We start from the raw sequence: 23,089 nt of genomic DNA, 5'->3' as shown, positions 1-23,089 counted from the left end.
AATATGTTATCGAAGGACGTATTTATGCTGACTAAAGCCACAATAGTTGTCCTTTTGCTTGATTCAGTATGTCCGTCAACACTAACCTTGATTTGGTAGAAAAAGTCTATAAAGAAAATCTCTGATATGTGTGTGTATATGGAGACAATTTCTATATAGTCGATTAAAACTTTATTATTGTTTCCGTAAAAAAGTTCTGAATACAGTGATCAAACTGAGTGCAGCACGACCATGGAGGGTCGACTGCATTATTTTATAATCTAGTTAGAATACTGTAACTAAGTTTTTTTTTTTATTAATTTTATCAATATTACCTTTGTAAAAATGCTAGGCTTGCTTAAAGGTGTTTAAGCACGATGTCAGGGAAAATACTTTGATTCCATCAATGTATCACTTAGGCTACGTTCACACTAGCGTTGTGTGCCGCGGCGACTCGACGCACAACGCACCGAAAAACGCGTGCAAACGCACGCAAAAACGCTGCGTTTTTCGACGCGTGCGTCGTTTTTTGACGAAAATCGGACGCAAGAAAAATGCAACTTGTTGCGTTTTCTTGGTCCGACGCTAGCGTCAAAAAAGACGCACGTGCCGGAAAACGCAACAAGTAAAAACGCATGCGTCCCCCATGTTAAACATAGGGGCGCATGACGCGTGCGTCGCCGCTGCGTCGCCCGACGCTAGCACGACGCACACTAGCCGAACGCTAGTGTGAACGTAGCCTTACTGAGCTGCGTGCTACAGTCTTGATAAAAGTTAGTCTGTTCTCTGCAGCAGATCTAGCAGTTCCCTAAATGCTGATCTCTGTATAACCCCGCCCACAGCACTGATTGGCAGCTTTCAGCCTATGCACAGTGATAACAGAAAACTGCCAATCAGTGGTGACAGCAGGTTTATACAGAGCTCATGTATATATAGGGCTAACTGGCAGCAGGTTTACTAGTACTCTTGTGATAATCTCTCGTTGCCAAAAGTGATTTTATCAAAACTACAGCAAGCAGCTCAGTAAGTGACTGAATTAGGATTTTTGTCTCTATACTGCTCCAAAATTAGGTGGTTAAAGCCTACTGACAGATTCCCTTTAATAAACCAGGATAATTAGGGTATATAATCTCACCCAGATGATTTATTGTAAACTGTGCTGCAGCACATCAACTCTGGAAGAATAGGTGCAAAACTGAATGCGATGGGAGAGTCCTAGTGGTGCATATATAGATACAGGCTCGGACTGGCCAAAAGAAAACAAGTGAATTGCCCTAGTGTACCCCCACCTCCTGATATGATCAGTATTGTGCACAATTCACTATAGATAGACAAAGGCAGTATCCAGTGATGTAACTATCTTATAGATATATTACATTATATCTTAACTGTCTTATGGACATTGGTCCAAGATTTGGACTGGGGCCTCCCCATCCTGATTTTATATACACATGTACATGTCCTCCATTCTGGTATACATGTCCCTCATGCCGCTATTCTTTGATATATAGAACAAATTAAACCATTATACTCACCAGGGATGCACATAGAAGTCTTGGGCCACATAGCAGGGGTACACTACTGTTCAAAAGTTTAGGGTCACTTAAAATGTCCTTATTTTTGAAAGAAAAGCACAGTTTTTTCCAATGAAGCTAACATTAAATGATTCAGAAATGCACTCTGTACATTGTTAATGTGGTAAATGACTATTCTAGCAGCAAACGTCTGGTTTGTAATGCAATATCTTCATAGGTGTATAGAGGCCCATTTCCAACAACCATCATTCCAGTGTTCTTATGGTACTTTGAGTTTGCTAACTGTGTAAGAAGGCTAATGGATGGTTAGAATACCCTTGAAAACCCTTGTGCAAGTATGTTAGCACAGCTGAAAACAGTGTGGCTGAATAGAGAACCTATAAACCTGACCTTCCTTTGAGCTAGTTGAGAATCTGGAGCATTAATAATAATCTTTATTGTTATATAGCGCTAACATATTCCGCAGCGCTTTACAGTTTGCACACATTATCATCGCTGTCCCTGATGGGGCTCACAATCTATATTCCCTATCAGTATGTCTTTTGTTGTGAATTCTGTGGCAGAGTTCCCTCCTGTGGTCACAAGTGGTACTTCGGCTGATTCTCTCTGTGAGCTTCTGTTGGTGGAGGGAAGTGGTACTGCGGCTTCTGAGTTTCCTCCCTCAGGTGATCTGGTGAGGTTGTTAGGTGCTTCTCTACTTAACTCCACCTAATGCTTTGATCCTGGCTTCCTGTCAATGTTCCATTGTTGGACTTGCTTTTTCCTGGATCATTCCTGTGGCCTGCTGCTCTGCATAGCTAAGTTCTTCTTTGCTATTTGTTTGCTATTTTTTTTGTCCAGCTTGTCTAATTTGTTGCTGGAAGCTCTGGGACGCAAAGGGTGTACCTCCATGCCGTTAGTTCGGTACGGAGGGTCTTTTTGCCCCCTTTGCGTGGTTTTCTTTAGGGTTTTGTGTAGACTGCAAAATTATCTTTCCTATCCTCGCTCTGTTAAGAAAGTCGGGCCTCACTTTGCTGAATCTATTTCATCTCTACGTTTGTCTTTTCATCTTAACTCACAGTCATTATATGTGGGGGCTGCCTTTTCCTTTGGGGTATTTCTCTGAGGCGAGGTAGGCTTATTTTCTATCTTCAGGCTAGTTAGTTTCTCAGGCTGTGCCGAGTTGCATAGGCAGAGTTAGGCGCAATCCACGGCTGCCTCTAGTGTTGTTTGGAGAGGATTAGGGATTGCGGTCTGCAGAGTTCCCACGTCTCAGAGCTCATTCTATGATTTTGAGTTATTGTCAGATCACTGTATGTGCTCTGACCGCTATGTCCATTGTAGTACTGAATTGCCTTTCATAACAGTACAGGAAGCCAAAAGTACTAATGATTCTCAATAGAGGGAACAAAGAAGTTCTGAGACCATTTTTTTTCTTTGCACTGTGTTTTGCCTTTTTTTTCCCCTAGACATTTGGGTGGTTCAGTACACAGGTGTAGCGATGGACATTAGAAGTCTGTCTTCATTTGTGGATCAGCTCTCGGCAAGAGTACAAAAGATTCAAGACACTATTGATCAGAAATCTATGTTAGAACCAAGAATTCCTATTCCTGATTTGTTTTTTGGAGATAGAACTAAGTTTCTGAGTTTCAAAAATAATTGTAAACTATTTCTGGCCTTGAAACCTCGCTCCTCTGGTGATCCAGTTCAACAGGTTTTGATTATTATTTCTTTTTTGCGCGGCGACCCTCAGGACTGGGCATTTTCTCTTGCGCCAGGAGATCCTGCATTAAGTAATATCGATGCGTTTTTCCTGGCGCTCGGATTGCTGTACGATGAACCTAATTCAGTGGATCAGGCAGAGAAAAATTTGCTGGCTCTTTGTCAGGGTCAGGATGAGATAGAGGTATATTGTCAGAAATTTAGAAAGTGGTCCGTGATCACTCAATGGAATGAATCTGCGCTGGCAGCTATGTTCAGAAAGGGTCTCTCTGAAGCCCTTAAGGATGTCATGGTGGGATTTCCTATGCCTGCTGGTTTGAATGAGTCTATGTCTTTGGCCATTCAGATTGGTCGACGCTTGCGTGAGCGTAAATCTGTGCACCATTTGGCGGTATTACCTGAGCTTAAACCTGAGCCTATGCAGTGCGATAGGACTTTGACCAGAGTTGAACGGCAAGAACACAGACGTCTGAATGGGCTGTGTTTCTACTGTGGTGATTCCACTCATGCTATCTCTGATTGTCCTAAGCACACTAAGCGGTTCGCTAGGTCTGCCACCATTGGTACGGTACAGTCAAAATTTCTTCTGTCCGTTACCTTGATCTGTTCTTTGTCATCGTTTTCTGTCATGGCATTTGTGGATTCGGGCGCTGCTCTGAATTTGATGGACTTGGAGTATGCTAAACGTTGTGGGTTTCTCTTAGAGCCCTTGCAGTGTCCTATTCCATTGAGAGGAATTGATGCCACGCCTTTGGCCAAGAATAAGCCTCAATACTGGACCCAGCTGACCATGTGCATGGCTCCTGCACATCAGGAGGTTATTTGCTTTCTGGTGTTGCATAATCTGCATGATGTGGTCGTGTTGGGGTTGCCATGGCTACAAGCCCATAATCCAGTATTAGATTGGAAATCCATGTCAGTGTCCAGCTGGGGTTGTCAGGGGGTACATGGTGATGTTCCATTTCTGTCAATTTCGTCATCCACCCCTTCTGAGGTTCCAGAGTTCTTGTCTGATTACCGGGATGTATTTGATGAGCCCAAGTCCGATGCCCTACCTCCGCATAGGGATTGTGATTGTGCTATCAATTTGATTCCTGGTAGTAAATTCCCAAAAGGTCGACTGTTTAATTTATCCGTGCCTGAGCATGCCGCTATGCGCAGTTATGTGAAGGAATCCCTGGAGAAGGGGCATATTTGCCCGTCATCATCACCATTAGGAGCAGGGTTCTTTTTTGTAGCCAAGAAGGATGGTTCGCTGAGACCTTGTATAGATTACCGCCTTCTAAATAAGATCGCGGTTAAATTTCAGTACCCCTTGCCATTGTTATCTGATTTGTTTGCTCGGATTAAGGGGGCTAGTTGGTTCACCAAGATAGATCTTCGTGGTGCGTATAATCTGGTGCGAATCAGGCGAGGAGATGAATGGAAAACTGCATTTAATACGCCCGAGGGTCATTTTGAGTATCTAGTGATGCCATTCGGACTTGCCAATGCTCCGTCAGTGTTTCAGTCCTTTATGCATGACATCTTCCGAGAGTACCTGGATAAATTCCTGATTGTGTACTTGGATTACATTTTGATCTTCTCGGATGATTGGGAGTCTCATGTGAAGCAGGTCAGAACGGTTTTTCAGGTCCTGCGTGTTAATTCTTTGTTTGTGAAGGGATCAAAGTGTCTCTTTGGTGTGCAGAAGGTTTCATTTTTGGGGTTCATCTTTTCCCCTTCTACTATCGAGATGGATTCTGTTAAGGTCCAAGCCATCCATGATTGGACTCAGCCGACATCTCTGAAAAGTCTGCAAAAGTTCCTGGGCTTTGCTAATTTTTATCGTCGCTTCATCTGCAATTTTTCTAGTATTGCCAAACCATTGACCGATTTGACCAAGAAGGGTGCTGATTTGGTCAATTGGTCTTCTGCTGCTGTGGAAGCTTTTCAAGAGTTGAAGCGTCGTTTTTCTTCTGCCCCTGTGTTGTGTCAACCAGATGTTTCTCTTCCGTTCCAGGTCGAGGTTGATGCTTCTGAGATTGGAGCAGGGGCTGTTTTGTCGCAGAGAGGTTCTGATTGCTCAGTGATGAAACCATGCGCTTTTTTTTCCAGGAAGTTTTCGCCTGCTGAGCGTAATTATGATGTGGGCTACCGAGAGTTGCTGGCCATGAAGTGGGCATTCGAGGAGTGGCGTCATTGGCTTGAAGGAGCTAAGCATCGCGTGGTGGTATTGACTGATCATAAGAACTTGACTTATCTTGAGTCTGCTAAGCGGTTGAATCCTAGACAGGCTCGTTGGTCGCTGTTTTTTGCCCGTTTTGACTTTGTGATTTCGTACCTTCCGGGCTCTAAAAATGTGAAGGCGGATGCTCTGTCTAGGAGTTTTGTGCCCGACTCTCCGGGTTTGTCTGAGCCGGCGGGTATCCTCAAGGAAGGAGTAATTGTGTCTGCCATCTCCCCTGATTTGCGGCGAGTGCTGCAAAAATTTCAGGCTAATAAACCTGATCGTTGTCCAGCGGAGAGACTGTTTGTCCCTGATAGGTGGACCAATAAAGTTATCTCTGAGGTTCATTGTTCGGTGTTGGCTGGTCATCCTGGAATCTTTGGTACCAGAGAGTTAGTGGCTAGATCCTTTTGGTGGCCGTCTCTGTCGCGGGATGTGCGTGCTTTTGTGCAGTCCTGTGGGATTTGTGCTCGGGCTAGGCCCTGCTGTTCTCGTGCCAGTGGGTTGCTTTTGCCCTTGCCGGTCCCGAAGAGGCCTTGGACACATATCTCTATGGATTTTATTTCAGATCTTCCCGTTTCTCAAAAGATGTCAGTCATTTGGGTGGTCTGTGATCGCTTTTCTAAGATGGTCCATCTGGTACCCTTGTCTAAATTGCCTTCCTCCTCTGATTTGGTGCCATTGTTCTTCCAGCATGTGGTTCGTTTACATGGCATTCCAGAGAACATCGTTTCTGACAGAGGTTCCCAGTTTGTTTCGAGGTTTTGGCGAGCCTTTTGTGGTAGGATGGGCATTGACTTGTCTTTTTCCTCGGCTTTCCATCCTCAGACTAATGGCCAGACCGAACGAACCAATCAGACCTTGGAAACCTATCTGAGATGCTTTGTTTCTGCCGATCAGGATGACTGGGTGTCCTTTTTGCCTTTGGCTGAGTTCGCCCTTAATAATCGGGCCAGCTCGGCTACCTTGGTTTCGCCATTTTTCTGCAATTCTGGGTTCCATCCTCGTTTCTCTTCAGGACAGGTTGAGTCTTCGGACTGTCCTGGTGTGGATACTGTGGTGGACAGGTTGCAGCAGATTTGGACTCATGTAGTGGACAATTTGACCTTGTCCCAGGAGAAGGCTCAACGTTTCGCTAATCGCAGACGTCGTGTGGGTCTCCGACTTTGTGTTGGGGATCTGGTTTGGTTATCTTCTCGTCATATTCCTATGAAGGTTTCCTCTCCTAAGTTTAAACCTCGTTTCATTGGTCCGTATAGGATTTCTGAGGTTCTTAATCCTGTGTCTTTTCGTCTGACCCTTCCAGATTTTTTTTCCATACATAACGTATTCCATAGGTCATTGTTGCGGAGATACGTGGCACCTATGGTTCCATCTGTTGACCCTCCTGCCCCGGTTTTGGTGGAGGGGGAATTGGAGTATATTCTGGAGAAGATTTTGGATTCTTGTGTTTCTAGACGGAAACTCCAGTATCTGGTTAAATGGAAGGGTTATGCTCAGGAAGATAATTCCTGGGTTTTTGCCTCTGATGTCCATGCTCCCGATCTTGTTCGTGCCTTTCATGTGGCTCATCCTGGTCAGCCTGGGGGCTCTGGTGAGGGTTCGGTGACCCCTTCTCAAGGGGGGGGTACTGTTGTGAATTCTGTGGCAGAGTTCCCTCCTGTGGTCACAAGTGGTACTTCGGCTGATTCTCTCTGTGAGCTTCTGTTGGTGGAGGGAAGTGGTACTGCGGCTTCTGAGTTTCCTCCCTCAGGTGATCTGATGAGGTCGTTAGGTGCTTCTCTACTTAACTCCACCTAATGCTTTGATCCTGGCTTCCTGTCAATGTTCCAGTGTTGGACTTGCTTTTTCCTGGATCATTCCTGTGGCCTGCTGCTCTGCATAGCTAAGTTCTTCTTTGCTATTTGTTTGCTATTTTTTCTGTCCAGCTTGTCTAATTTGTTGCTGGAAGCTCTGGGACGCAAAGGGTGTACCTCCGTGCCGTTAGTTCGGGCAGCACGGTGGCGCAGTGGTTAGCACTACAGCCTTGCAGCGCTGGGGTCCTGGGTTCTAATCCCACCCAGGACAACATCTGCAAAGAGTTTGTATGTTCTCTCCGTGTTTGCGTGGGTTTCCTCCGGGCGCTCCGGTTTCCTCCCACATTCCAAAGACATACTGATAGGAATTCTAGATTGTGAGCCCAATCGGGGACAGTGATGGTAATGTGTTCAAACTGTAAAGCGCTGCGGAATTTGTTAGCGCTATATAAAAATAAAGATTATTATTTTATTTATTATTACGGAGGGTCTTTTTGCCCCCTTTGCGTGGTTTTCTTTAGGGTTTTGTGTAGACCGCAAAGTTACCTTTTCTATCCTCGCTCTGTTAAGAAAGTCGGGCCTCACTTTGCTGAATCTATTTAATCTCTACGTTTGTCTTTTCATCTTAACTCACAGTCATTATATGTGGGGGGCTGCCTTTTCCTTTGGGGTATTTCTCTGAGGCGAGGTAGGCTTATTTTCTATCTTCAGGCTAGTTAGTTTCTCAGGCTGTGCCGAGTTGCATAGGCAGAGTTAGGCGCAATCCACGGCTGCCTCTAGTGTTGTTTGGAGTGGATTAGGGATTGCGGTCTGCAGAGTTCCCACGTCTCAGAGCTCGTTCTATGATTTTGAGTTATTGTCAGATCACTGTATGTGCTCTGACCGCTATGTCCATTGTGGTACTGAATTGCCTTTCATAACAGTCTTTGTAATGTGGGAGGAAACCGGAGTGCCCGGAGGAAACCCACGCAAACACGGAGAGAACATACAAACTCTTTGCAGATGTTGTCCTTGGTGGGGTTTGAACCCAGGACTCCAGCGCTGCAAGGCTGCTGTGCTATCCACTGCGCCACCGTGCTGCCCGTATTACATTTGTTGGTTCCATTAAAGGGAACCTGTCACCCCGTTTTTTGAGATTGAGCTATAAATACTGTTAAATAGGGCCTGCGCTGTGTGTTCCTATAGTGTATGTAGTGTACCCCGATTCCCCATGTATGCTGAGAAATAACTTACCAAAGTCGCCGTTTTCGCCTGTCAATCAGGCTGGTCAGGTCGGGAGGGCGTGGTGACATCGGTGGTTCTTCCTCAGCTTTACGTTGGTGGCGTAGTGGTGAACAAGCAGCGCGCGATCTGCGCTGTAATCCCTTGCATCGGTGGGGGCGGCCATCTTCCTGGGGCCGCGCGTGCGCAGATCGAGTGCTCTGCTGCACGGGGCTTCAGGAAAATGGCCGCGGGATGCCGCGCGTGCGCATTAGAGATCGCGGCGGCCATTTTCCCAAAGCCGAGTTTGCATCTCGGCTTTGGGAAAATGGCCGCCGCGATCTCTAATGCGCACGCGCGGCATCCCGCGGCCATTTTCCTGAAGCCCCGTGCAGCAGAGCACTCGATCTGCGCACGCGCGGCCCCAGGAAGATGGCCGCCCCCACCGATGCAAGGGATTACAGCGCAGATCGCGCGCTGCTTGTTCACCACTACGCCACTACGCCACCAACGTAAAGCTGAGGAAGAACCACCGATGTCACCACGCCCTCCCGACCTGACCAGCCTGATTGACAGGCGAAAACGGCGACTTTGGTAAGTTATTTCTCAGCATACATAGGGAATCGGGGTACACTACATACACTATAGGAACACACAGCGCAGGCCCTATTTAACAGTATTTATAGCTCAATCTCAAAAAACGGGGTGACAGGTTCCCTTTAAACTCTCAAAATGGCCAGAAAAAAAGAACTTTCATGTGAAACTCGACAGTCTATTCTTATTCTTAGAAATGAAGGCTATTCCATGCCAGAAATTGCCAAGAAACTGAGGATTTCCTTCAACTATGCACATGATTGGTCACTGAATTATTTTGTGTCTATGTACCGTATATACTCGAGTATAAGCCGACCCGAGCATAAGGCTGGGTTCCCATTGCGTTATGGGAACGCGCTTAACGGACAGCGTTGCATGGCGAAATTAACGCCGTGCAACGCGTCCGTTAGCGCGCCCATTCACGGCAATGGGAACGCGCAGCACTAGCGCGTGCCATGTTCGGCACGCGCTAGCGACGCGCCGGTGTTTCCTGGGTTTCCTCGGGGATCTGCGAGAGCGGGGACGTTACCGACCCCAGGACGCGGCCCCATTAAAAACATTGCGTTAGCGCAACCCGCTAGCGCTAAACGGGTTGCACTAACGCAATGTGACCCTAGCCTTAGCCGACCCCCCTAATTTTGCCACAAAAAACTGGGAAAACTTATTGACTCGAGTATAAGCCTAGGGTGGAAAATGCAGTAGCTACTCGTAAATTTCAAAAATAAAAATGATGCTCCATACCGTTCATTATTGCCCCATAGATGCTCCATATACAACTCTGCTATATAGAATGCTCTAATACCGTTCATTATGGCCCCATAGATGCTCCATATAACGCTGTGCCACATATAATGCTCTGCACCGTTCATTATGGCCTCATAGATGCTCCTTATAAAGCTGTGCCATATATAATGCTCTGCACCGTTCATTATGGCCCCATAGATGCTCCATATAAAGCTGTGCCATATATAATGCTCTGCACCGTTCATTATGGCCCCATAGATGCTGCTTATAAAGCTGTGCCATATATAATGCTCTGCACCATTCATTATGGCCCCATAGATGCTCCATATAAAGCTGTGCCATATATAATGCTCTACACCGTTCATTATGGCCCCATAGATGCTCCTTATAAAGCTGTGCCATATAGAATGCTCTGTACCGTTCATTATGCCCCATAGATGCTCCATATAAAGCTGTGCCATATATAATGCTCTGCACCGTTCATTATGGCCCCATAGATGCTCCATATAAAGCTGTGCCATATATAATGCTCTGCACCGTTCATTATGGCCCCATAGATGCTCCATATAAAGCTGTGCCATATATAATGCTCTGCACCGTTCATTATGGCCCCATAGGTGCTCCATATAAAGCTGTGCCATATATATATTGCTCTGCACCGTTGATTATGGCCCCATAGATGCTCCTTTTAAAGCTGTGCCATATAGAATGCTCTGCACCGTTCATTATGGCCCCATAGATGCTCCATATAAAGCTGTGCCATATATAATGCTCTGCACCGTTCATTATGGCCCCATAGATGCTCCATATAAAGCTGTGCCATATATAATGCTCTGCACCGTTCATTATGGCCCCATAGATGCTCCATATAAAGCTGTGCCACATATAATGCTCTGCACCGTTCATTATGGCCTCATAGATGCTCCTTATAAAGCTGTCCAATATATAATGCTCTGCACCGTTCATTATGGCCCCATAGATGCTCCATATAAAGCTGTGCCATATATAATGCTCTGCACCGTTCTTTATGGCCCCATAGATGTGCCATATAAAGCTGTGCCATATATAATGCTCTGCACTGTACTTTTTGGCCCCATAGATGCTCCTTATAAAGCTGTGCCATATATAATGCTCTGCACTGTACTTTTTGGCCCCATAGATGCTCCTTATATAATGCTGTGCCATATATAATGCTCTGCACCGTACTTTTTGGCCCCATAGATGCTCCTTATATAATGCTGTGCCATATATAATGCTCTGCACCGTTCTTTATGGCCCCATAGATGCTCCTTATAAAATGCTGTGCCATATAGAATGCTCTGCACCGTTCTTTATGGCCCCATAGATGCTCCTTATATAATGCTGTGCCATATAGAATGCTGCTGGTGCTGCCATAAAAAAAAAAAAAATCACATACTCACCTCTCTTGCTCAGGGTGTCGGCGCTTTCAATAATTACCTGCTCCTCGTGCGGCTCCGTCTCCAGCACTGACGCTCAGCAGAGGGCGCGCACTGACTACGTCACAGCGCCCTCTAACCTGAGCGTCATTGCTAGAGGACGCTGCAGACGGAGCCGCATCGGAGCGAGGAGCAGGTAAATATCGCGCAGCGCTGCGCTCCCCTTACCTGCTCCTGGCGCGGTCCCTGCAGTCCCTGGCTTCCCCGACGCTGCAGCTTCTTCCTGTAATTGAGCGGTCACAGTTACCGATCATTTACAGCAATGAATATGCGGCTCCTCCCCTATGGGAGGTGGAGCCGCCTATTCATTTCTGTAATGAGCGGTGCCATGTGACCACTCAGTACAGGAAGAATCTGCAGCGCCAGGGACTGCAGGGACCGCGCCGGAGCAGGTAAGTATAACTACACAGCCCCCGCTCCCCCTCAGCTGCCGACCCCCGGGTATATGACTCGAGTATAAGCCGAGAGGGGGACTTTCAGCCCAAACAAGTGGGCTGAAAATCTCGGCTTATACTCGAGTATATACGATAGTTACCGTAATTATAAGTTATTTTGTTTTTTGACCCTTTTTGCTTTTTTGTTGAAGTTTTTAAACTAGTAATAACACCTGCTTGTACTTGTCCTCCCCCCTCCTAAACAACTGGCCAATTTAAGCTTTTTTTTATGTAAAACCCCCACCCCCTCCACAATTTTTTATTTTTTATTTTTTTAATTCCAAGAGCCATTGCTTTATTTTATTTATTCTCTCCACAAAGTTGCATGTTTTAGTTTTGGTTGTGGTTAGGGTTTGTTTTATTTCTTACATAAGTTTTCAGGCAGCAGTAACACTATGCTAATAGTTGAAGAGCAATTATGGCAATGCTATATATAAATAGTTTTTGTGTTACAGTATTTTTGCAGAAAAAAAATTATTGTAAAAGAAAAATATTTTGGTGTTTCCACTCTCCAGTTCTTTTTATTTATTTTTTTCAAATTGAATTACCTTATATGCTCGAGTATAAGGCGGACCGAGCATAAGCCATGACCTCTAATTTTGCCACAAAAAAATGGGAAAACTTAATGACTCGAGTATAAGCCTAGGGTGGGAAATGCAGCAGCTACTGGTAAATTAAAAAAAAAATAGATACCAATAAAAGTAAAATTAATTGAGACATCAGTAGGTTAAATGTTTTTGAATATCCATATTGAATCAGGAGCCCCATATATTGCTCCATAAAGTTCATGATGGGTCCCATAAGATGCTCCATAATAAAATATGCCACATAAAATGATCCATAAAGTTTATGATGGGCCCCATAAGGTGCTTCATACAAAAATATGCCCCATACAATGCTGCATAAAGGTTGATTATGGCCCCATAAGATGCTCCATAGAAAATGTGGCCCATATAATGCTGCATGAAGGTTGATTATGGCCCCATAAGATGGTCCATAGAATATGTGCCCCATATAATGCTGCATTAAGGTTGATTATGGCCCCATAAGATGCTCCATAGAAACATTTGTCCCATATGCTGCTGCAATTAAAAAAGAAAAGACACACTCACCTCTTGTTCTGAGCAGGCTGGGACATCGGCACTTGCGATATTCACCTGTCCCTTTTCCACACTGCACACAATAAACATGTCATCGCGCCCTCTGACCTGAACGTCACAGCCAGAGGACGCAGAAGACGGAGCAGTGTATGGCTCACCCTTTATACTCAACTTCCTGCTTCTCCGTGATGGTCTCTTACGCCAAAAGCTTGTTTCGGTGTTCAGCGGTCACTGGTACCGCTCATTAAAGTAATGAATATGCGTCTCTACATCTATGGGAGTGGAGTCGCATTCATATTCATTACTTTAATGAGCGGTACCACGTGACCGCTGAACACCAAAACAAGCTTTCGGCGTAAGAGACCATGATAGGAAGAGCTGCGGGCGCCGTAGAAGCAGAGACATGCAGAGACTCGCTGGGAGCAGGTGAGTATGATGTGATAACTGCCGCTCCCCCTCCTTCGCCGACCCCCTGGGACAATGACTCGAGTATAAGCTGAGAGGGGCACTTTTAGCCTTAAAAAATGGGCTGAAAATCTCAGCTTATACTCGAGTATATACGGTAGGTGTCTGTTTGTCTAAGGATAATTTATTTGTCTTTTTCTGTGTTTTTTTGTTGTTTAGGGCTGTGGTGGAGGTATATATCAGGTGTGTGTGTGTGTGTATATATACACATATATACGTGCGTCGAGCGCATCATGTTGCATTTTGTTGTGTTCTGCGCAGCGTCAAAACGAAGCATGCGGAGGCATATGCATACATCCGCATAGCCTTCGTACCCAATGTTAAAGATAGGGTATGCAGGACGCATGCCAACATAGGCGAAGCTGAAGTAAGAGGTGCGGCAGTGGGCGGGGCTTAACGGAGGAACTACGCAGCCCTCGCAAAGCCCTCGTCCGCAAATGTGAAATTAGCCTAAGATTTAAGATCTCTTAGTCTTGGTCATGGGATATCCATTGTAAGTTGTGCATTGTAACATAATGCTCTTATTTTTTTCATTTCTACGAATTTTCATAAAGGAAAATCATTAGCAAACAATAATTCTAAATCAAGAGAAGAGAAAATGCGAAACCATAGAACGGATTACTGTGTATACTCGAGTATAAGCCGACCCAAGTATAAGCCGACCCCCCCTAATTTTGCCACAAAAAACTGGGAAAACTTAATGACTCGAGTATAAGCCTAGGGTGGAAAATGCAGCAGCTACCGGTAAATGTCAAAAGTAAAAATAGATACCAATAAATGTAAAATTAATTGAGACATCAGTAGGTTGTGTTTTTGAATATCCATATTGAATCAGGAGCCCCATATAATGCTCCATAAAGTTTGATGGGCCCCATTAAATGCTCCATATTAAAATATGCCCAATATAATCCTGCATAAAAGGTAATAAGGGCCCCATAAGATGCTCCATACAGACACTTGCCCCTTATAGTACTGCACAATCGTTATGGCCCCATACAGATGCTCCATACAGTCACTGCCCCTTATAGCGCTGCACAATCATTATGGCCCCATAGAGATGCTCCATACAGTCACTCCCCCTTATAGTGCTGCACAATCGTTATGGCCCCATACAGATGCTCCATACAGACACTGCCCCTTATAGTACTGCACAATCATTATGGCCCCATACAGATGCTCCATACAGTCACTGCCACTTATAGTGCTGCACAATCATTATGGCCCCATAAGATGCTCCATACAGACACTGTCCCTTATAGTACTGCACAATCGTTATGGCCCCATACAGATGCTCCATACAGACACTGCCACTTATAGTGCTGCACAATCATTATGGCCCCATAAGATGCTCCATACAGACACTGCCCCTTATAGTACTGCACAATCGTTATGGCCCCATACAGATGCTCCATACAGACACTGCCCCTTATAGTACTGCACAATCGTTATGGCCCCATACAGATGCTCCATACAGACACTGCCCCTTATAGTACTGCACAATCGTTATGGCCCCATACAGATGCTCCATACAGACACTGCCCCTTATAGTGCTGCACAATCATTATGGCCCCATACAGATGCTCCATACAGTCACTGCCCCTTATAGTACTGCACAATCATTATGGCCCCTTAAGATGCTCCATACAGACACTGCCCCTTATAGTGCTGCACAATCATTATGGCCCCATAAGATGCTCCATACAGACACTGCCCCTTATAGTGCTGCACAATCGTTATGTCCCCATAAGATGCTCCATACAGACACTGCCCCATATAGTGCTGCACAATCATTATGGCCCCATAAGATGCTCCATACAGATGATGCCCCTTATAGTACTGCACAATCATTATGGCCCCATACAGATGCTCCATACAGACACTGCCCCTTATAGTGCTGCACAATCATTATGGCCCCATACAGATGCTCCATACAGTCACTTGCCCCATATGCTGTGGCTGCGATAAAAAAAAAAATCATATACTCACCTCTCCGTCGCTCAGGACCCCGGCACTTTTACCTGCTCCTCATTCGGGTGCAGCTCCGTCCTCAGCACTGACGTTCAGCAGAGGGCACGCACTGACGTCACCGCGCCCTCTGACCTGAGCGTCACAGCCAGAGGACGCTGATGACGGAGCCGCACCCGAACGAGGAGAGGTAAATATCGCGCAGCGCTGCGCTCCCTGCGCGTCCCTGCTTCTCCCGGCGCTGCATATTCTTCCTGTACGGCGTGGTCACCGTTACCGCTCATTACAGTAATGAATATGCGGCTCCACCCCTATGGGAGGTGGAGCCACATATTTATTACTGTAATAAGCGGTACCATGGACCGCTCAGTATAGGAAGAACATGCAGCGCTGGAAGAAGCAAGGACGTGCAGGGACCGTGCCAGCAGTAGGTAAGTATAATTAGATAGCCCCCGCTCCCCCTCCCCTGCCGACCCCTGCGTATGACTCGAGTATAAGCCGAGAGGGGGACTTTCAGCCCAAATAATGGGCTGAAAATCTCGGCTTATACTCGAGTATATACAGTATTTAACAAATACAAAACTAAGATACATAACGGTTGTCAATAATATAACTCTCGCTCATTTGAATGTTAATCGAAAGTTATAAAAGTATAGAGGAGAAGAGGAGCCAAGATAGACCAAGAAGATCAGGGCGACTTCTCAATTCAAAAGTCAACCTGTGGCATACTCCTAGGATGAAAAAGACAGATCAAACCAAAAGTCGGAGATGTTGTATTATTGCGTAAAGTGAAGGAAAGTGGTGCTCCATGAGCCATCTTACAATACTCCGATAGGTGGGAGAAGAGAGAAGGATTACCAGTGGAAGCAACGACGTTGATTACTTCTTTGGTTTGGGGTACCGGTGATTCCTTGCGGTTTGAAACTGCTATCACTGTGAACCACTCTTCTACAGAAGGGGTATCTACTTCCAGTGACAAGGGATTAATGTTTCAGCAGCTTGAAGTAGATGTTTCACGATGTGACGCGACCCAACAGGGGAGGGGAGGTCAGTCAGCGGATGTTGCAACACACACACACGACGAGATGGAAATGGGGAGAGGCAGGCCCTACTGAAAGGAAAATGGGGGATGGTCACCACCTGAGCTCAAACCTGAGCCCGTCCCTGCAATCCCCTGACGCCCTTGTGGGTCCCCCCGCTCCACCGCCGCTGCCAGGAACCTCATCCCTTGCTGTCACCTAGCACTGCCCTGGCTAGTGCATTGGCCGGCAGGGGGTATCTACTTTCAGTGACAAGGAAAAAACACAACACTTGGCTTCCAGATACCGCTGAAAAGCTCCACACTGCAGATGACAGAGACAGGACTCCAAACACCAGAAGTAGCTGACACCAGAGAGCTGCAACTGCATGGCTGGTCTCCATAGAGAAACACTATCACCAACAGTCAGCTGATGCATCAGGTGACTATTTAAAGGATGATGGGAGTGGTCACCACCCACATCAGCTGACCCAGCAACTCTGCAGTTACAGCAGATTGCCAGTGGGGAAAAACTGACATTAACCCTTTCTGATCCTTAAAGGAAAAAAAGCTACATTTAAAACAGAGTGGAACCAGAGCTGCCACGCATCCAAAAATGGATCGTGACCAGATGATTTAGCAGTGATTTTGTTATCAACAAATTTGGACATGGTGAACATGTATAAAAGAACTGCTTCTGGGCTTTTGGGAATTGTTACCCCTGTCATCTCCTGAGTGCTTTTCTTATTTTTTCATCTAGATGGATCTTTGCAGGACTTTGATTGATTCAGCTTTAAAAGGACTTGCCTACTACCATAGCTATGACTCAATGTTCCTTGGCATAAGTGTTGTCATGGGGTTTAATGGCTGGATTTTGAATATCATTTTAATAATTGTGAAGACTACCACCAGTGTAACCCAGGATTCTTCAGATCATAATAGGGTGAGTTTATTTAGTATGCTAGAAATATTCCTAGAGTTATATTTTTTGTTCAGTGATTCCTGTGTGAATATGGTTTTGTGTAAAATATATGCACTCGTAGATGTGGAAGTTTATATATAAAACACTGTCGAATTAATTATGCCATTTAAGTGATTAAAATAAATAAGTATATGTATGTGTATATATATATATATATATATATATATATATAACTCCCCAACCTACTGTCTCCTTCCCCGCCATCCTTTAGAGTGTAAGCCTCCAGGGGCAGGGTCCTCTCCCCTCAGTATCAGTCAGTAAGCCCTTCTCATGTACAGCACCATGGAATTAAAGGTGTTATATAAATAAATAATTATATATATATCTATAATATAACGCTGGGAGCGTCACTCTGTTTGAAGCCTATATAGATTGCGCAAGCGCGACGCTCCTAGCGTTAGATTATAGCCACAGTGTCCATATGCAAGAAAAAATGGCGCCGGAAAGTGCTGACTGCGCTGGCGCTGAATTCTGTGTTACAATCCCACCCATATCACTTAGTTTCCACCCCCACAGTGTCCCCACGCCCACTGATTCCAGCCCATAAATGTCCCCCTGCTCCCGGAATCGGCGCCTGCACAGTACGCACTTTTCGGCACCATTTTCTTGAATACATACTGCAATTACACTTTTTGTTATACACGTTTATTTCCTTTGTGTGTATTGTAACAACATTAAAAAAAACTGAAAAAAGTCATATTGGACTTATTTACACACAAAAAAACAAAAATGGGCTGGACAAAATTGTTGGCACCTCAACAACTCTTGGTTGCATTCCCTTTGGAACAAATAACTGCAATCAATTGCTTCTTATAACTACCAACCAGCTTCTTACACCTCTCAGATGGAATTTTGGACCATTCTTCTTTTGCATTCTTCTGTACAGGTGTTCAATGGTATTTAGACTCAGACTCATTGCTGGTCCCTTCAGAACTCTCCAACACTTAGTTTCCATCCATTTCTAGGTGCTTCCTGAAGTATGTTTGGGATCATTGTTCTGATGGGAGACCCACAGTCAAGGCACTCAGTGTCAGAGGCAGCAAAACAACCCCGAAACTTCTTTGAATCCCACCGTATTTGATTGTGCTCTTTTCTTTGTAGGCCTCATTGCATTTTCAGTAAACATTAGAATGATGTGCTTTACCATAAAGCTCTATCTTGGTCTCATCTGTCCAGAAGGTGCTTTTCCAGAAGGATTTTGGCTTACTCACGTACATTTTGGCAAACTGCAGTCTAGCATTTTTATGTCTGTGTCAACAGCAGTGTCTTCCTGGGTTTTCTACCAAAGCGTAATGTTTCATTCAAATGTCGACATATACCGTAATTCTCCCTGACACTGATGCACCCTGAGCCTGCAGGACAGCTTGAAATTTTGGAACTTGATTGCGGCTTCTTATCCACCATCTGGACTATCCTGCTTTGCAGCCTTTCATAAATGGCGATATTTTGGCCAAAATACACAAGTTCACAACCCACGACAAGGGTCCTGATTATTTAGAGAGTACCTTCACTAAATTCAAAAATAATTAACTGAAAAAGGGACTAAAAATCAATGAAAACATAACTGAAAGAGAAAACGCAGCCATACTTGCAATACCATATCCACACAAAAATGCACAAACATGAAGTAGCAGGTCCCTCATAATAAAGGCAAGGGCAGCACAGATGAAAAATACTAATAAAATAACCTCATCAATTTTTCTCTGCTGTCCACGTCTAAGGAGATTAGCTACAGTGCTGTGGGTTGTAAACTTCTTGATTATCTTGTAAACCATGGACAAAGGAACATCAAAATCTCTGGAGATGGACTTGTAACTTTTTAAAATTATTTATATTTTTCAACAATTTCATTTTCAAGGCCTCAGTCAGCTCTCTTCTTCTTTTTCTATTCTCCATTCTTAGTGTGTCACACAGACACGCAACGCAAAGATTGAGTCACATCTCCCCTTTTTATCTGGTTTCAGGTGTGATTTTCATATTGTCCACACCTGTTACATGCCACATGTGAGTTTGAATGAGCATCACATGCTTGAAATAAAGTTGTTTACTCACAATTTTGGAAAGGTGCCGACAGTTTTGTCTAGCCCAATTTTGAGTTTTTGTGTGAAAATGTGCCAGAGATGCGCTTAACGCAGGGATAACAACTGCAGGATAATTGTAGGCTGAAGTTATGGTGAAGGGAATACAAACTCCCAGAAATTGGAAAAATTAGGACGTCCATTTGAAATCAAAATGAAGTTTATGTAACTTGATTGAAAAGGTTGGAGGTTGATGTTTAAAGCCTCAGATTTAGTAATTGTTATTTTAAAAATATTGGTAAGGGAGGTTAGTGGAGAAGCAATAAAAAGTAATACATTAATACATTATTCGCAAATAATTTATGTTCCTGTGCACCCACTTACAATACCACAAATACTAGGATCTCTCCTTTTAGGTAACAAGATTAGGCAAAGGCTCAATCACTAAAGGTACCGTCACACATAGCGACGCTGCAGCGATACCGACAACGATCCGGATCGCTGCAGCGTCGCTGTTTGGTCGCTGGAGAGCTGTCACACAGACAGCTCTCCAGCGACCAACGATCCCGAGGTCCCCGGTAACCAGGGTAAACATCGGGTAACTAAGCGCAGGGCCGCGCTTAGTAACCCGATGTTTACCCTGGTTACCATCCTAAAAAGTAAAAAAACAAACGCTACATACTTACCTACAGCCGTCTGTCCTCGGCGCTCTGCTTCTCTGGTCTGGCTGTGAGCGCCGGGCAGCCAGAAAGCAGAGCGGTGACGTCACCGCTCTGCTTTCCAGCTGACCGACGCTCACAGCCAGAGCAGGAGGAGAGCAGAGCACAGCGCTGGAGGACAGACGGCTGTAGGTAAGTATGTAGTGTTTGTTTTTTTACTTTTAGGATGGTAACCAGGGTAAACATCGGGTTACTAAGCGCGGCCCTGCGCTTAGTTACCCGATGTTTACCCTGGTTACCAGCGAAGACATCGCTGAATCGGTGTCACACACGCCGATTCAGCGATGTCTACGGGGAGTCCAGCGACGAAATAAAGTTCTGGACTTTCTTCCCCGACCAGCGACAGCACAGCAGGGGCCTGATCGCTGCTGCCTGTCACACTGGACGATATCGCTAGCCAGGACGCTGCAACGTCACGGATCGCTAGCGATATCGTCTAGTGTGACAGTACCTTAAGACAAAAAATGTTCGAAACAGAAGGCACCCCATACCTAATTCCTTGAAAAATTGGAATCTGATCACACTTGCCAGAAGATCAGTGTAAACAGTTGAATAATGTTGAGGGACACAGAGTTAAGGCCCATATGTTCCAAGACATACCGTTAATATGACCATGAGACCAAGTCAAATCCTTCACGTAAATCTATACTTAATAACATACCCTGTCTATAGGGAACCACATTTCGATCTAAGTTCAAGAGGGAATTAGCATTGTAAGCTCAGCGGACATTATCTGTTTCTTGTCTGAGGAATAAATCCCACCTTATCAGAATGAATGTAGTTCGCTATAAAGGAATTCAACCATGTGGCCAGAATTTTAGTAAAAAGTTAATAGATTATCAATCAGAGATATGCTGGTAAATTTCTCAGTCTGAATGATCTTTAATGGATTTGGGTATTATGTTATTGTATGAGATTTTAACAATTTATTAGACTGTGGATAGTAAAAAAAAAAAAGAGACCAACTAGAGAGTCATAGCAGGAGCAAATTTTTTGTAATATTGGAGCCTTGGAGAGTTTGTCTGACTTAATGGTCGGAAGGTCCTCTTCTAAAGACAAGGGCCTTTATATCAAATCATGGTGTTAAGAATCCAGGGCAGGAATGACCTTGGAAACTACAGCGGGTAAGGAAAGTATTCAGACCCCTTTAAATTTTTCACTCTTTGTTTCATTGCAGCCATTTGGTAAATTCAAAAAAGTTCATTTTTTCTCATTAATGTACACTCTGCACCCCATCTTGAATTAAAAAAAAACAGAAATGTAGAAATTTTTGCATATTTATTAAAAATGAAAGACTGAAATATTACGTGGTCATAAGTATTCAGACCCTTTGCTCAATATTGAGTAGAAGCACCCTTTTGAGCTAGTACAGCTATGATGAGTCTTCTTGGGAATGATGCAACAAGTTTTTCACACCTAGATTTGGGGATCCTCTGCCATTCTTCCTTGAAAGTCCTCTCCAGTTCCATCAGGTTGGATGGTGAACGTTGGTGGACAGCCATTTTAAGGTCTCTCCAGAGATGCTCAGTTGGGTTTAGGTCAGGGCTCTGACTGGGCCAGTCAAGAATGGTCACAGAGTTGTCCTGAAGCCACTCCTTTGTTATTTTAGCTGTGTGCTCGGGGTCATTGTCTTGTTGGAAGGTGAACCTTCGGCCAAGTCTGAGGTCCAGAGCACTCTGGAAGATGTTTTCATCCAGGATATCTCTGTATTTGGCCACATTAATGTTTCCTTCAATGGCAACCAGTGATCCTGTCCCTGCAGCTGAAACACACCCCCATATCATGGTGCTCCCACCACTATGTTTCACTGTTGGGATTGGGTGTGGGCAGGTGATGAGCAGTGCCTGGTTTTCTCCACACATACCGCTTGGACTTATCACCAAAAAGGTCTATCTTCGTCTCATCAGACCAGAGAATCTTATTTCTCATAATCTGGGCGTCCTTCATGTGTTTTTAGCAAACTCTATGCAGGCTTTCATATGTCTTGTACTGAGGAGAGGCTTCCGTCAGGCAACTCTGCCATAAACGTCTGACAGGTGAAGGGCTGCAGTGATAGTTGACTTTGAGGAAGATGCTCCCATCTCCCTCCTGCAATTCTGGAGCTCAGCCACAGTGATCTTGGGGTTCTTCTTTACCTCTCTCACCAAGGCTTTTCTCCCACGATTGCTCAGTTTGGCTGGACGGCCAGGTCTAGGAAGACTTCTGGTGGTCCCAAACGTCTTCCATTTAAGGATTATGTAGGCCACTGTGCTCTTAGGAACCTTGAATACTGCAGAAATTCTGTTGTAACCTTGGCCAGATCTGTGCCTTACCACAATTCTGTCTCTGAGCTTCTTGGCCAGTTCCTTTGACCTCATGATTCTCATTTGGTCTGACATGCACTGTGAGCTGTGAGGTCTTATATAGACAGGTGTGTGCCTTTCCAAATCAAGTGCTGTCAGTTTAATAAAACAAAGCTGGACTCCAATGGAGGAATAGAACCATCTCAAGGAGGATCACAAAGAAATGGACAGCATGTGACTTAAAAATGAGTGTCTGAACTAAGAGTTTGAATACTTATGACCATGTGATATTTCAGTTTTTCTTTTTTAATAAATATGCAAAAATTTCTACCTTTCTGTTTTTTTCAGTCAAGATGGTGTGTAGAGTGTACATTAATGAGAAAAAATGAACTTTTTCAAATTTACCAAATGGCTGCAATGAAACAAAGAGTGAAAATTTTAAAGGGGTCTGAATACTTTCCATACCCACTGTACATCATTATCTGACAAGGATTTTGGTAAAGGGTTAGGGGCAAGGCTGTATTTGGTGTTCATGCAGCTCTAGGCACTTTAAGTGGTCAATCCCCCTACTGATTGCTTGCTGGATTTTTAACTTCAGTGTGCCATTTAGTCTCTCCACTTTGCAACTTCTCTGTGGGTAGTATGAGGGATGGAAAGCTTGTTTGATGCTCAGGTAACTCAGTATACTATGAAGTATTTCCTCAATGAACGGGTGTCCCTCTGTTATTTGTTATCACCAGAGGAAAGGTCAACACACACACGAGTGCATACTTGTATACCTACTTGTTCAGGTGTATTTAGTCACTCCACAGTCGTTGAAAGGGATAGTCTGATCTTGGTCTCACAGTGCTCCTTTAAGGTACCGTCACACTAAACGATATCGCTAGCGAT

At 44.7% G+C, this 23,089-nt stretch overlaps 1 protein-coding gene across 5 annotated transcripts in view; it reads left to right on the top strand.

Moving 5' to 3' along the window:
• Positions 1 to 23,089, top strand: part of PIGN (phosphatidylinositol glycan anchor biosynthesis class N) — a 503,276-nt gene that overhangs the window by 207,139 nt on the left and 273,048 nt on the right. For 4 of the 5 annotated variants that reach the window (XM_069730623.1, XM_069730624.1, XM_069730626.1 and 1 more), the window contains exon 14: positions 16,958 to 17,140. The exons of the other annotated variant lie outside the window; for it this stretch is intronic. In XM_069730623.1, the coding sequence (XP_069586724.1) occupies positions 16,958 to 17,140 (183 nt within the window). The remainder of the gene's footprint in view (positions 1 to 16,957; positions 17,141 to 23,089) is intronic. 5 annotated transcript variants of the gene reach the window in all.

This window comes from Ranitomeya imitator, chromosome 6, assembly GCF_032444005.1.
Source record: "Ranitomeya imitator isolate aRanImi1 chromosome 6, aRanImi1.pri, whole genome shotgun sequence".
Lineage (NCBI taxonomy): Eukaryota > Metazoa > Chordata > Amphibia > Anura > Dendrobatidae > Ranitomeya > Ranitomeya imitator.
The sequence above is the reverse complement of the archived record's forward strand: the minus strand, read 5'-3'. Positions and strand labels throughout refer to the sequence as shown.